A 14231-nucleotide genomic window follows, 5' to 3' on the forward strand; every position below is an offset into this window, starting at 1 on the left:
GGGAAAGAGAAAAATGCGAATAAAAACGGGCAAGAGAATGGAAATATATAATTTTCATTTTAATATTTAATTGACATACTTGAAATAAATCAATTAAATCTCGACAAATAGCGAGGTCAAAGTTTTATTTGGAAAAAAAAAAAAACAAAGTTTTAAGATTTAAAAGACCATCATGCCCTCAATTTAAAAATTCCCGTGAGATTTTTGGGGGGAAAAAATCAAAGACGACTTGCGGCGGAAGCCGCTAGCGGAGGGGAAAAGAGAACCACGCCAAAGGACCGGAGAGATAACAAGACCGAGAGAGCACCGACATGCATGCACACAATCATCCTTTCATATCTATTCATTGGTTTTTAAGTAATGCTCATGACAGTTATACATTTTAAATATTATATCAAATAATAATTCTAACTAATATTATTTTGATTCTTTAATATAATAATTAGTTTGACGTTTAATTTGATTTTAAATATAAAATCTCAATTTATTTTGTTTTTTTGTGTTTATCTATTTTTTTTCAAAATAATTCTTATATAAATTGCACATGTTAAATATTTTATTAAATAATAGTTCTTGCTAATACATATGATGAGTAAGGGTATTATGAAAAAAACAACACCTATTTATTACAAATAGCTAACTTTCTTAATATACTTAAATTAGTCAACTAAATCTTATACTCTCTCTGTTCCTTATTATAAGAGACAATTGCAAAGTATATCATGTTCCTTATTATAAGAGACACTTATAGGTTGTCTCAAATTTTGTGTGTTGATTTCCTATTTTACCCATATTTAATTACTCATATTACTCATATAATTGTATTTAATTCCCATTCATTCTCTCTCCCACCCATTATTTTTTTTCCACATAAATGAGGGTATTGTTGGCAAAAATGTTACACCATTTACATATTTATTGCACCTAACTAATTTTAACTAATTTTTTGAATAATGTGATTTAGTTAATTGTATCTTATAAAAAGGAACGGAGGGAGTATTAAAAATCGGAAACAGTATTATGCATTATTAGTCAACTAACTCTTATTATCAAATTAATTAACTAATTTTTATATTAAGTACTGAAAGTAGTACTCCTCCGGTCCTAATTATAAGACCCAATTGACTTATTTGAGGAGATTAAGGAAGTAAGTTAAGTTGGTTATTTATAATAAATAAGTGTTGTCATTCCTAAAATATCCTTGTTAATTAAGTATATTGGCTAAAACTATCATTATTAGAAGGATTATCTTGGAAAAAAATACATAAATATAAGAGACAAAATGGATTGGGTCTTATAATTAGGACCAAATAAAAAGTCAAATTGGGTCTTATAATAAGAACCGGAGGAGTATATCATAATTAATTTTCCTAATTACAGACAGAGTGCTACTGTACATGATTATAGAGTCATATGCTGTCCATTATGACTCCCAATCACAACCTAAAAATCATCGAATGCACTTAATTGTATATCCCCTTCTCGTTGCCGTCTGGGGGACCTTTTCTATCTTACTACCTTCGGTCCTTAATATAAGATCTCATTTGACTTTTATGTTGGTCCTAAATATAAGATCCCAATCCATTTTATCTCTGATATTTACTTAATTTTTCTAAAATAGTCCTTCTAATAATTATAGTTTTAGTCAATATATTTGATTAGTAAGGATATTTTAAAAAAGACAATACCTATTTATTACAAATAACTAACTTAGCTTTTTTTCTTAATTTCCTCAAATTAGTCAACTGGCTCTTATAATTAGGCCCGGAGATAGTATTTCTGAGGCTATGTGCCAGGGGAGTCAATATGCCACGTCAAGCTAACATCAACTGAACACGCAAGCATGTATCGGTTTGAATTGAACTTTTGTTTTCCTTTCTATTTTTCAATGAGCGCATGAGGTCGCGTGTTGTTGAATTAGATCCTAACAAATGCAAGGTTGATAGATCGACCAACTAACGGGTCTTCCAGCACCCAGTCATTGCGGCATAAATTATACACAGAAATTAATTAGAATACCAAAGCATAGAATTCAATATTGCAAAAAAGAATTGATGATTCCGGTCAAAAAAAAAAAAAAAGAATTGATGAGATTCATCGGCCAGTCCCATGACAACGATGCACAATCCTTTTTTTTTTTTTAATATACTCCTCCGGTCCTTATTATAAGACCCAATTTGACTTTTTATTTGGTCCTAATTATAAGACCCAATCCATTTTCTCTCTTATATTTATGTATTTTTTTCCAAGATAATCCTTCTAATAATGATAGTTTTAGCCAATATACTTAATTAGTAAGGATATTTTAGGAATAACAACACTTATTTATTATAAATAACCAACTTATCTTACTTTTTTAATCTCCTCAAATAAGTCAATTGGGTCTTATAATTAGGACCGGAGGAGTAGCTCTTAACTCAAATTTTTATTTTTTCACAGAAATTTGTTTGGGCCTGAATTTAATGCCAGACGTGATCGTAATTTCTAGAAGATCTTTGACAACATCTGCCTTCGCTGCGGCAGAAGCATAGGCAAAGGTCCGCAACGACGCGGTTTTGACAAGTCTGGCTTAGGACGACCCGACGTTATTTTTCTATTGGGCCGATTAATCACTAGACTTCCACGTAAAGCCTATTTCCCTTTTTTGTGTTTTTGTTCCCCGCTTCCGGAAAAATCTCGTCGATGGCTTCCGTCTACAGTTGTACGGAATGCGGATCCAACCTGAATCTCAACTCTGCTCACCTATTTCCGCCCGATTTCTACTTTGAGGCCGGAAACAAGGGCACGACCTCCTTTGCCATGGTCGACACCACCAAGTTCAGATTCGAGAAGGAGGACAAGATCAGACCCTTCTTCGAGACTGTTAATTATTGGGGAATCCAGAGGAAGAGGACCAAGATCAAGTGCAATAGCTGTGGCTGTTTAGTTGGTTATGTCTATGACGATGGCCCTCCTCTTACCGATAGTCCCGGCCAATTTCACATGGGACCCAGCCAGGTGATTCCCAGAGCCCCCAGATATCGTTTCAAGACCAAAGCCCTTCGAATTACATCTCAAACTTGAGACGAAGACGGGTTTCCCGTTTTGGATAATATGATTTCAACTTTCTATCAGCCTATATGTGTGGGGCAGTTTTGCATTTCCATTGTACAAATTTTCAGTTGTTCTTGCATCTTGAGTCATATGGGTGATGGTTTGCTGTTTTCCTCCGAATAAATATGTTCTTAATTCTTGCTGATTTCTGTTTTCTTAATGATGTTATTTAGACCAACAAAAAAAAATTCTTACTGATTTCTGCTGCTTCTAATTTTAGTTGTTATGTTTCGGACAGCTGGCTATCAAGAATTAGCCTCGTAAATTTTGTGACTTGTACGCCGAGGATTCCTGGCTTCACTTTCTGAATGATCGCATCCTCCTTTAATGAACAATTTATGACGATTTCAAGAATTCATTTTGGAATCTGTCTGATGCACCTAGAAACTTTACGAACTGAAGCAGAGAAGTTTGAGGAGCTTATATTTATATTGGTTATGTCATGATTTCATCCTCGATTATTTTGCTTCTCTTTGACTGTTGGTTGAAAGGTTATGCCCCGAAGGAAACTGTTGGTTGAGACATAGAGGAAGAAACGGATTGATTATTCACGAGTATGGGGGCTGACAGTATTCTCTTTGGAAATGGGAATCGCAATCACAGCTTTAAAGAAAACCAGAATTTGTTTGTTTATTATCCCCCCTCCCCCCCCAAAAAAAATCTTAGGCAGAGAACCATTTCACATTACTTCGAAGATGGGAATTTTAAAGAGCAGGTTCCATCAGGTAGGTATATCCACCTGTTCTGGATACGGCCTTCAGATGGTTAATACAAGGTGTGGATTACCGAGCTGAACTGTTTTTCTTTGAGAAATTGCCGCAAGTTCAGACGCATTATTCTAAGAGAAATCTTTCTGTATGAAGATTCAGGACTCAACCTTCATTTCATGTTCCGAATGTTAAATTTCCACAAGTGATACTTCCTGCATAACTCAGCAGAATGAACCGGTTTCCCTTGTCAGAAGAATTTATATATCTACATATATAATATACGATTTATATAAATCGTAGTATTATTTAAATTTTATAGTACGGAACCACCAAGTTTTTGTGTTGGTGTGAGACTGTGAGGCGTGGTTTTGCAATGCCCGCCCCGGCAAACAAGACTTCATAGGGCATACAGGTTTCGCCCACCCCGGAATGGGGGCACCTCCTTCTCTGTTTTCTTTTCCGAGTAGAGGAAAGTGCTATATAAATCTCCTGGCAAAAATTAGAACAAAAAACTAAATCAATGTAAATCCACCAGTCTAGAATAAGAAGAGTGTTTCAAGTTATAGATGGAATCAGAATCATGCAGAGTAAGAAGCCTTCTCTGCACATAAAGTTATGTCGACCGAGTTTCACAGACGCGATCACAAAAAAAGGATGACTCGTGTGGTCCTCTCTGGCGACTGGTGAGCAAGTTGAGGGTTTGGGCGCGGCAGGATTTGAGGCAGTGGACGATTCACTGAAGCTCAGCTTGCCCGTTCGTCCCAGGAACGCGTTACACGCGTCAGTGTCTGGGCATGCTACTGCATTTGGCGCTGGGGGGAACCCTGCCCTTTTCCAAAGTAGGGGATCCTCCATTTTTTCGGGTTGTCATTAATGTCAATTTGGCAAAACAATGTCATTTCTAACGTTTTTGTTCTTGGATATAGTAATGCATCAAATAATGTCCATATTTTTGGAACGAATAACTAGCATCAACGCCCTACTCGGTCAGTGGCATTTCGTATTCAAAAATCAAAACTATTTTTCTGCGCACCCACCGTCTTAAATGTTTTTTTAATAGTGCTCACTATCTTAGAGTAAATTATTTTAAGACGCTTGTTGAAATTTTTTTAATAATAAATAAAAAGGAGTGACCGGTATCCTTTTCTGATTCTTGACTGACCGGCAGGCGCAGGATTGCAAGATACCATGGCATTTTGCTCTCACCAATCATCATATCATGGGATGATTTCAACTTTCATGTCACTCTGGGCTCTCTTCACTTGCAAATGCATCATAAATGCCCTGGACTCCCTGATTGGCGTCAGGGACATATACAGATTACAGAGCATACAATACCTGTCTTTTTTGTGAACTCCCCTCCCCCACCCTCCTCCTATGTGGATGTACCGTTATCGATATGTATTTTAATTTTTTTAGATCTGACACTGAAGTCGAGGTAACTTTTATGAGATTGAGAAATTGGTAGTGGAATGTGCTTTTAAAATGTAATCCAAACATAGCTACATGTAAAGGCTGGTCCACTTTCTTTAAAAACTAAAGTATCTAACAAGCACTTGAAATTCATTTTCGGGAAATTTCAGAGAAATTATGTTAATTCTGAATTGGTGATGGTAAGCGTATCTTTATATGGACTTTGGCCTTGCAGACCAGTCCCAAACTTGTCGTTCTTGTTTTCCTCATTTTGTTTTTTAATCAGCAAATTGGCTAGATGATACCTATTGGAGTATGATGTGCATACAATCTATTCATCTCAGAATATATAAACATCTCTACCTAATCTTCTCCAATGAATCGTAAAGGCGACGCAATCATCATCATCTGTTTAATATTGGGCGGCTCTGGTTTTTCCTCCGGGGAAGGCCTAGGAGGAGCTCTTTTGATTGTTGGAATATTATGACTTTTCCTTCATCTACAAACCCATAGCGCACTCCTTGAATAAAAATTGAAGGGCTGGGCCAGAAAGGACGAATGAGATGACATATATTATTATTATTGTACCATGTAAGCATGAACATTATCCTAATCACAAGTTGCTTGTCATTGAAGGTCCACGATTAAAAGGGCGGCATGAAGTTCATCCACCACCAGTGGCCACTTTTCTTAGAATTAGCAACAACAATCAGTCAATTATCTTTTCTTTTCTTTTTCCTCGGGGGTTGTTTTTGCCCTTCACGCGCCACAATGCTGTGGTTGACCTAGAGATTCCAATTGTCAAGTTTAAGTCCAATATCGGGTATAAGAGAGGGAAGTGAGAGAAGGAAAGGTAGGTCGGATGGGTAGCTCAAGGTCGAGTGGATTCTGAAGCAATTAATGCCCGTACATGCCATCCTTTCTTGATATAAAGTTGCAACGAAGTGTATAACGTGCGTCGTTGGTGTTAGAGAATGAAGCAAAGAAAGCAAGAAAGCGACTGTGTTGAATCAAAGACGAAGGAGGTTGTTGTTGTTCCAAGACCACCGCCTCCTCCTCCGCCGCCACTTCCGAAATTCCCAGTGTTTTCAAGAAGGCCCAGAGCAGAAGAGAGCGTTACGAAGAGAGAGATTGCCAAGTTCTGGAGGCAGAAGCGGATCGAGGAAGAAGACCACCTCCTTGCAGCTATTAAAGCGGCCGCTAAACTCCGAGCACGCAATCTGACGGTTCCATCACCCCCTCCATCTTTTTCTTTTTTATTTTTTTCCCTTCTCTGTTGTTCTTTCCACTACTTAGTATGTGATAATTTTCATGATGTTTAGTTGAACTGATCATTTTATTCTATCCATGATTCTTCCTCTTCCACATCCCTATCTATGTGTGGTGGGACTAAGTCTGTTCGATGAAAATTGGAATACAGGAGCAAGACTACCTGAGCTTCCAAGAGTCGTTGGAGAACGAGAGAGCTGAGGACGATGGTCTTGAGAAGAAAAGCAAAAATGATTCCATGGACAAGGAAGTGCGCGTGGGAATAAAGGACTGGTTAGTAAAGCCCACTCTTTCATGACTTTTTAGTAAAATATTATCCGTTGCCATGTGTGATCCCAGAGCAACTCTGCATTTTTTTCAATTCATGGAAGCATAAAACCTCCCCTGCTTTCCAAACTATACACTAGCTCGAGTTCACTGTTGGGAGGGGATAAAAATAAAAAGAATTGTTTTTGTCCCTTAGATTCCCCATGCTTCAATTTGCATATGATTGGATTTTAGTTGATGAATAAAGGTGGGACCGTGTGGACGTATGCTTTCTTCAACCTATAGCAATTTATATTTTTGGGGAAGAATGGTAACAGGGCATGCTTTGAGGTGTGCAGGTGGACAAAAAGCAATTACGCGTATTTGAACCAACCAGCCATAGCTTCTATGGAACCTCCTAAGAAGCGAGCCTCTTCTTATATTCCCAACTGTCTGTCTTACAAGCCCAGGCCTCTGTATCCCACCTCCATTGGTGTCTTTTAAACCTTGTGGGGGATCCTACTTCCCCTGTGCTATTTGTCCCTGCAGGTTGTGTCTTCTGTTTATCTACTGATTTGTAAATTGTAACAGACCCCCCACTGTGTTGAAATGTCAACAAATTGAAATGTCATTGATTTGTTGACTTTTTTCTTTTCATCTTATGTTCTCTCCCCTGTCCCTGTGTCCTGTTTTGAGATTATTATTTAACATTGAAGCTATTGTTTAGTGCAAATATGATCAGATGGGAACGGAAACTCAGACATTTTCAAGTTCAATGTCATTAATTGCTTCTATATATCTGTTGATAAGATCGAGAGCATAGTTATCGCTTAAATTTTTAGAAAATATATATTTTTCTTTTACTTAATCAGCAATGTCTTTTATCTTTGAATTTTTGGGGAGAATAGATTCCTTGATCATCTATAGACATGTAGACAAGTACAGATCATGGAATACTCTTTTTTTTTTTTCCTGAGAAAAAAGGCTTTCGAATATACAATAAGCGTGCAGATTCATGGAATTGGCAGTCTTTTTTTTTTTAATTAGGCGAAGGTTGACGTATACTCCCACTAGTCTTTTTATATTCATGAGGAAGCAAAATGACGTCGGCGTAGTTGCGCGATACTTGTCGAAAATAACCTGCTCTGCCAGTTTATTTTAATCGAAGTTTCATAAAACTATCCTGTTTATAAAAATTAGGGTAAAAAAAAGAAAAAAGCTTGGCGATGAACTATTTTAAGAATCTTGTCACATGCCTTGGCTAAAAAACACTCTTCAACTACCGCTTCATTTGCAATTGTTTATTACATTACCATTTTTTTTCCTAGGTGTTAGATTAAGTATACTCGACAGATTTTATTATTTATAAATTGTAAATAGCTTGACTCATCATAAATTGTGTTATATAATAGACATGTGGTGACATGTGACTTGATTTATTGATTGATATTTATATTTATATATTAATTAGAAAGAGATTAAGGAGAACATGTTTATAAAATCTCTATTGATATTTTTTTCCCAACATTTTGTCCGAACAAATACGTGAGTGGTTGTATTTTTTTCTACTTTATTGTGATGAATAAGACAATTTGCGTTGAATAGATAATAAAATTTCACCACCTAAGCCCAGTTTAGGTGATAAGGATAGAAGTTGAACTTCGAAGTTCAAACGTATTTCATAAAAAATAAAAAGATAAATACTTTTTCGTGAACAAGGACGACAAGATGTGCACTATTTAGTATACGAATAAACTAAGGCTATATTTGGATAGCAGGCCAAACCATAGTTTAGAGACCCAAACCATGGTTTGGGAAAAAAACAACCCAAATAGGTACAAATTATCTGAAACCATGGTTTGGGTCAAAACCATGGTTTCGGGAGAAGTGAATCCATTCTGCTTCTGACTCAAATTGGAGAGTGTGATTGTGCTTATTAGAGTAAATATCAACAATAATATGAATTTAACACCCCTTAATTAATTTTTTATAAACATATTTAATCTTATATCTTATAAATAAATATCCACATATTAATTATTTATTAATTATATTATCTTATGTATTATTAATTATGTTGGTAAAAAATATATTATTAACAATTTTATTTCTTCAAATTAAAATATATCATACAATCTATGTTTTATGTAATTATCATATTAACTTATGCTTTTTTTAATAATTTGTACATATAAAAAGTGCTTCTGATAACAACTATCCAAACACTCTCACTTCTCATAATCACTTTTTCACAAAATCTATTTTTTCCAGAATCTATTCTCCAGAAGCTATTTTTCAAATCATGGTTTGGTTTCATCCAAACACACCCTAAATAAAAGATCATTGTAATAATTTACCAATGAAATGATTATGCATATGATAAATAAGTTCAGAGTAAAAATAGGGTGCTTGTCATGAATTTGAATTGTTTATATTAAAAATGAAAAAAATGAAATTTTATTTTATTTTATTCTTATACTTATTTTAATCTATGCAAAATTTATATTCAGGCAAAAAAAAAATCTATGCAAAATCTGTTATCATGTACTAGACATATGATATTATGATTTATAGTAAAAATTATCTTTTAATTATTCTTGAAGGGTTAAAATACAAATTTGGCCTGAAAATCTTTACTCAGAAACGTTGAATATTCAAAAGTTTTTTTAGACTTAATTTGCTCTAAAAATTTAAAATTGTAGCAGTGTTAACTATTAACATTTTTAACAGTAAAAAAAATATTTTTATGATTTTAAATTTTTAGACCAAATTTATTTTTTAAACAAAAAACTTCTAAAATTCTTGAATAGGTGTGCGCCGAACTGGGAGGAAGATAACTGAATTGGACGGAGGCTGGCAATTTAAAAAATAAAAAAGAATAAATAAAAATCAGGCGACGACATGTAAGCTGGCAGCCTAGCGCGCTTGAGAGTTGAAGACTTCTCGGCGAAAAGAAAACGCGCCTACTCCTACCTGTCTGAAACGAAAGTCTTCCCTGACCTGTTTAGTCGTTCATTTTCACAACTTTCATTTAGATCTTGCCCTGCAATTCCAACTTCTCACTTCTCTTGTTGCGCTGTTTTTCTGTTTCCTCAGATCGGATTCTGAATTCGATCATTCCAGCTCCGCAATGGCAAAGCCCAGGCACTCTCGCCTGACTCCTCGCAAATCCTCTTCTTCCACGCTCATCCTCTTCTTCACTTTTCTGCTCGCCTTTCTCCTCATCCTTCTTGTATCCCTGGGGATCCTCTCTCTTCCCAGTAGCTCCCGTCTTGATGCGCACGTGGCCAACGATCTTAATTCCATTGTTCGGAGCACGCTTGATAAGTACGTCGCTTTCATTTCGTTTTTGTTTTAATTATTCGTCTGGTTTTTCCTTTCGTTTTGGTAATTTTTCTATTTTTGTTTTTCCCCTAAGCAGAAGAGAGGGCAAAGAGAGGAGTGAGCAATGGGTTGAACTAATATCATGGGAGCCTAGAGCTTTTGTTTATCATAATTTTTTGGTGAGTTTTGTGGATTTGCTCTTCTAATCTTTCATTTCTGTAACTGCTTTCTCATTTGGATGAGTTCTGCATGGAAATAAGCATTTGACAAGTTACTTCTTAAAGGATGACAGCATAATATGTCATTTGTGCGTAGTTGAGTGGTCCCAATCAGATTGTACACTTGTTATATTTTAACTTCAAACGTATTCATCTTCCATATTTTAATCGAGGAACTTGATAGTAAGAATTGCGTCCAAGTCTAGTCCTCCTATTCTTCAGTCTCTATCTACATTCGAAGATCGATGGAGCGTGAAAATCCAAATTCTTAAATCAATTGCAAATTGAGAGATTACTTTGTAAACACAATAAACAAAAAATAACAAGCTTATGCTCGTGCTGCCTGGAATCTAGTTTCATAGGGTCCATGGATATTAATCTGTATTGATTCTATAACCAGGTTTATAGAACTTCTTCAAATTGGATGACATTGGCCAGCGATGAAAGAACTGTTCAACTCACATGCAGCTTAGCTCTGTGGGAGAGAAGTAGAAGATTGCAAATGACGAATGAAAACACGTGCTTGGAATACTGCTTTATCATATAACATGCTTAAAACTATAGAAAGAGTGCGGCTGATAGGGTGACTGACTGTTGTATAAGAATTGAGTGCAACTAGGATTGGGTGAATGAAAATATGCATAGGGATGGATTTAAAGAATTTGGCAACCTAATTTTCATCCGGATTCTGAAGTAAGAGTCTTCTGATTATTTGTAGTTATTATTGATGAAAATCTCTCTCTACCACCATCTTTGTCGTTAGGATTGTGTTGTCACCAAACTATTTTTCTTTTTTGAAAAGTTAGAAGGTGACTTAAGTTGGTTTTATTATGAGCAGACAAAGGAGGAATGTGAATACCTAATTAATCTGGCCAAGCCTAGCATGCAGAAGTCAACAGTTGTTGACAGCGAAACTGGAAAGAGTAAGGATAGCAGGTCAGATTTTTCTATATACACATACGTTAGTTTGAAAGTTGTATATTGGAAATCAATGTCCTTTGTTTTATTGACTGCCCTCGTATACTTGCCCCTTTTTGGTTGGAAAACCTCAATGTTACATGTTCTTTAATATTCAGAGTACGTACAAGTTCTGGAACTTTTCTACCCAGAGGACGTGATAAGATTGTGAGGAATATCGAGAAAAGGATTTCTGATTTTACTTTCATACCTGTAGGTGAGTATTTTGAGCCTCTCCATTTTATGTTTTATTGGCTGATAAAATATGGTATTCCTTGTTGATGCTAACTGGTCTAGTGCACCTAACCTAAAAATTGTATCTCGTTGACAATTATATGCAATTGTTATTGTTGTGATAATCATTAAGTCATGGCTCATTCATAGTAATAATAATTGCACTTACAAAGTCATTATCTAAGTTACTGGCGTCATCATTAGATGTAGCTTCACTTCATTTCTGAGAAGCCAGTTCAGCCTAGTTGAAGTTTTTATATCAACTTTTTCCTCTGATATATTAAAGTTGATTTTTCGGTGATAAAAATAGTACTGAACTGTTCTTTTTTGCCTTGATTCTCAGCTAGTAATAGCATATTGCATCATATACATCTCAACTATTATCTAAGCAATGTCTCACAATATACAGAGCATGGCGAAGGACTTCAGGTTCTCCACTATGAAGCCGGACAAAAGTATGAGCCGCACTATGACTACTTTCTTGATGAGTTTAACACTAAAAATGGTGGTCAGCGTATAGCAACAGTACTTATGTATCTGTAAGTAGCATGAAATTCCCTCCCCTTAAGAATTCTTGACGCTATTTCATCCTGACTGGGAGGAAAGGTGATCATGCTGTGTCCTTTTTGTATTTTAATGATACAGCACAGATGTTGAAGAAGGGGGCGAGACAGTGTTCCCAGCTGCCAAGGGCAACTTTAGCTCTGTGCCATGGTGGAATGATCTCTCTGAATGTGGAAAAAAAGGACTTTCAATTAAGCCAAAGATGGGTGACGCTCTACTTTTCTGGAGCATGAAGCCTGATGCAACTTTAGATCCCTCTAGTTTGCATGGTTAGCTACCATCTTTTTGTTATCGAGCTTTTTGATTTGTTTGAAAATTTACTTCTATAGATAAATGATTTTACATGCTTTGTTTTATTGATGCTTTTCAGGTGGTTGTCCCGTGATTAAGGGTAATAAATGGTCATGCACCAAGTGGATGCGTGTCAGTGAATACAAAATTTGAATACACATTCCTATAGGTAATTTTGGCATCTTCCTCGTAAAACTGTTAAAAAATATGATTTTACAGTTGAGAAACTTCAGAATTCATTTGATAATATATTATTTTTATTTGTTGACTTTGCTGCTAGATTGTCAGTAACAGTTTTGTATAATTTAAAAGAAATGCGTATACTACATTCGGTGCAAAATTTTCCTGTGATAAGGGATGATTATAATTTCTCTGGCTCTATCATGTGTATGAAGTGCTGGAACTGGTCGATTTTAGTGAGCCTTAGGGTGGATAAATTTTGCCCCAAATATTGTTATGCGTAAGAGGCAGGTCAAATTGTTGGGCGAATTGTTCAATTCTAATTTACGATCATCATTGCTTGAATTGGAACGGATAATATTTATTGCTCCACACTTTGCATGGTTTCCAGAACTGTAATTACAGCGTACTTGCAATCCTGATTTGACAAACATCGTTCATAGCTTTTGATATTCAACAAATGTAGCATACAAGTTGTTTCGATTCGCGTCTCACGTTCACTGATTTTTTTCGCAGGATTTGATGAATGTGCCGATTGAGTGATCGAAAAGTTGAGCTAGATGTCCGTGCAGTTATGCGTATGCGCCGGGTCTTGTGGTAAATGTTGAGGAATTGATGCGGCATTCTGTTATTTCTCGATGTTGACCGTTGCTCATTTTTCCCGTAGCCCTTTTGCTTGTACGATTAATAACTGATGCACAGATTTATAATTTCAACCGTTAGGGAGGCTGAAGAAAAAGTATGAAAGCACTAGGTGAAACTAGTAATGCGAGCTTTTCCCGAAAGGCATCCTTGCTAGAAATTCTACTTCTAACGTCTTCTCCATTGCCCATTTACTCGTTTCGTTTCCAGTGTTCGCACTGCCGGGGCAAAGTTTAGGATGGATGTGCGTTGTTTCCATAAAAACTCAAGGCCTTCATTACAAAGGACTTCCTTCTCTGGTCCTTGGTAATTGGTATGAAATTCTTAGTCTGAGGTATTAATTTGTCTAGAGTATTAATTTTTTTTCCCTAAATGCCCTTTGCTTTAATATTTCCTAATTAGCCACACAGTCTTCTAATTAAATAACCTTTAATTAATAAATTTCTTGAGAATATTTTTGAAAATTTAAAAGCAGTAACTAATTTTAATTCAATTTTGGGTTAATATAATTTTTGTCTTTAAAATTTGGGCCTATTTTGATTTTGGCCCCTCAAATTAAAAATTTAACAGTATTAATATATGATGTTTAAGTAGTTATATAGACTTACTAGATGATGCATAAATGAATCTTATGTAGATAAGGCGTATGATATTTTAAAATACAGCGTAGTGAATAACTTCAACACAATGTAGTGAACCAATACAGCGTAGTGAATAGCAATAAGGGGGGAAAAAACATTAAACAACGATTTGAGAACTTGCTCTTTATTTTTTTTTAATTATCTACGTAAGATTTAATTAGGTATTATCTAGTAAGTTTAGATCACCACTTTAATATCGTTTATGACAATTCAGTAGATTTTAATACCATTAAACCTAAAGGAATTAACGTTTTAAAATGGATTATATTTTAAGGGCTAAAACTAAGTTTTAAATTTGAGAAACCAAAACTAAAATAAACCCAAATTTTAAGAACTAAAAATTATATTAACCTTTTAATTTTTTTAAACTATTTAAAGTTGGTCAATGAAGTAGATTACTCTGCGGCATTAATGTGCACGAACGGCTCCCAAACACAATGGGCTCAGAT

General features: G+C 35.5%; 3 protein-coding genes across 4 annotated transcripts; all 3 read left to right on the forward strand.

The window, feature by feature from the left end:
* Nucleotides 1-2542: 2542 nt before the first annotated feature.
* LOC114743317 (uncharacterized) lies at nucleotides 2543-3233 on the forward strand. Its single transcript, XM_028931519.1, has one exon. It carries the CDS (start codon nucleotides 2683-2685, stop codon nucleotides 3061-3063), a length of 381 nt encoding a protein of 126 aa, XP_028787352.1. The 5' UTR covers nucleotides 2543-2682; the 3' UTR covers nucleotides 3064-3233.
* A 2741-nt stretch (nucleotides 3234-5974) lies between these two features.
* On the forward strand, nucleotides 5975-7540 carry LOC114743314 (uncharacterized). The gene is made up of 3 exons (XM_028931514.1): nucleotides 5975-6442; nucleotides 6637-6758; nucleotides 7091-7540. Exons 1-3 carry the CDS (start codon nucleotides 6191-6193, stop codon nucleotides 7233-7235), a joined length of 519 nt encoding a protein of 172 aa, XP_028787347.1. The 5' UTR covers nucleotides 5975-6190; the 3' UTR covers nucleotides 7236-7540.
* A 2105-nt stretch (nucleotides 7541-9645) lies between these two features.
* LOC114743315 (probable prolyl 4-hydroxylase 10) lies at nucleotides 9646-13490 on the forward strand. 2 transcript variants are annotated; one of them, XM_028931515.1, is made up of 8 exons: nucleotides 9646-10058; nucleotides 10150-10234; nucleotides 11112-11209; nucleotides 11350-11447; nucleotides 11874-12003; nucleotides 12110-12297; nucleotides 12399-12488; nucleotides 13016-13490. In XM_028931515.1, exons 1-7 carry the CDS (start codon nucleotides 9862-9864, stop codon nucleotides 12470-12472), a joined length of 870 nt encoding a protein of 289 aa, XP_028787348.1. In that variant the 5' UTR covers nucleotides 9646-9861; the 3' UTR covers nucleotides 12473-12488; nucleotides 13016-13490. The 2 variants fall into 2 exon arrangements, with proteins under 2 accessions (XP_028787348.1, XP_028787349.1); XM_028931516.1 differs by having other exon boundaries at nucleotides 10153-10234.
* The last annotated feature ends 741 nt before the right edge of the window (nucleotides 13491-14231 follow it).

This window comes from Neltuma alba, unplaced genomic scaffold (genome assembly GCF_004799145.2).
Source record: "Neltuma alba isolate B1F8T4 unplaced genomic scaffold, ASM479914v2 tig00003989_pilon, whole genome shotgun sequence".
NCBI lineage: Eukaryota > Viridiplantae > Streptophyta > Magnoliopsida > Fabales > Fabaceae > Neltuma > Neltuma alba.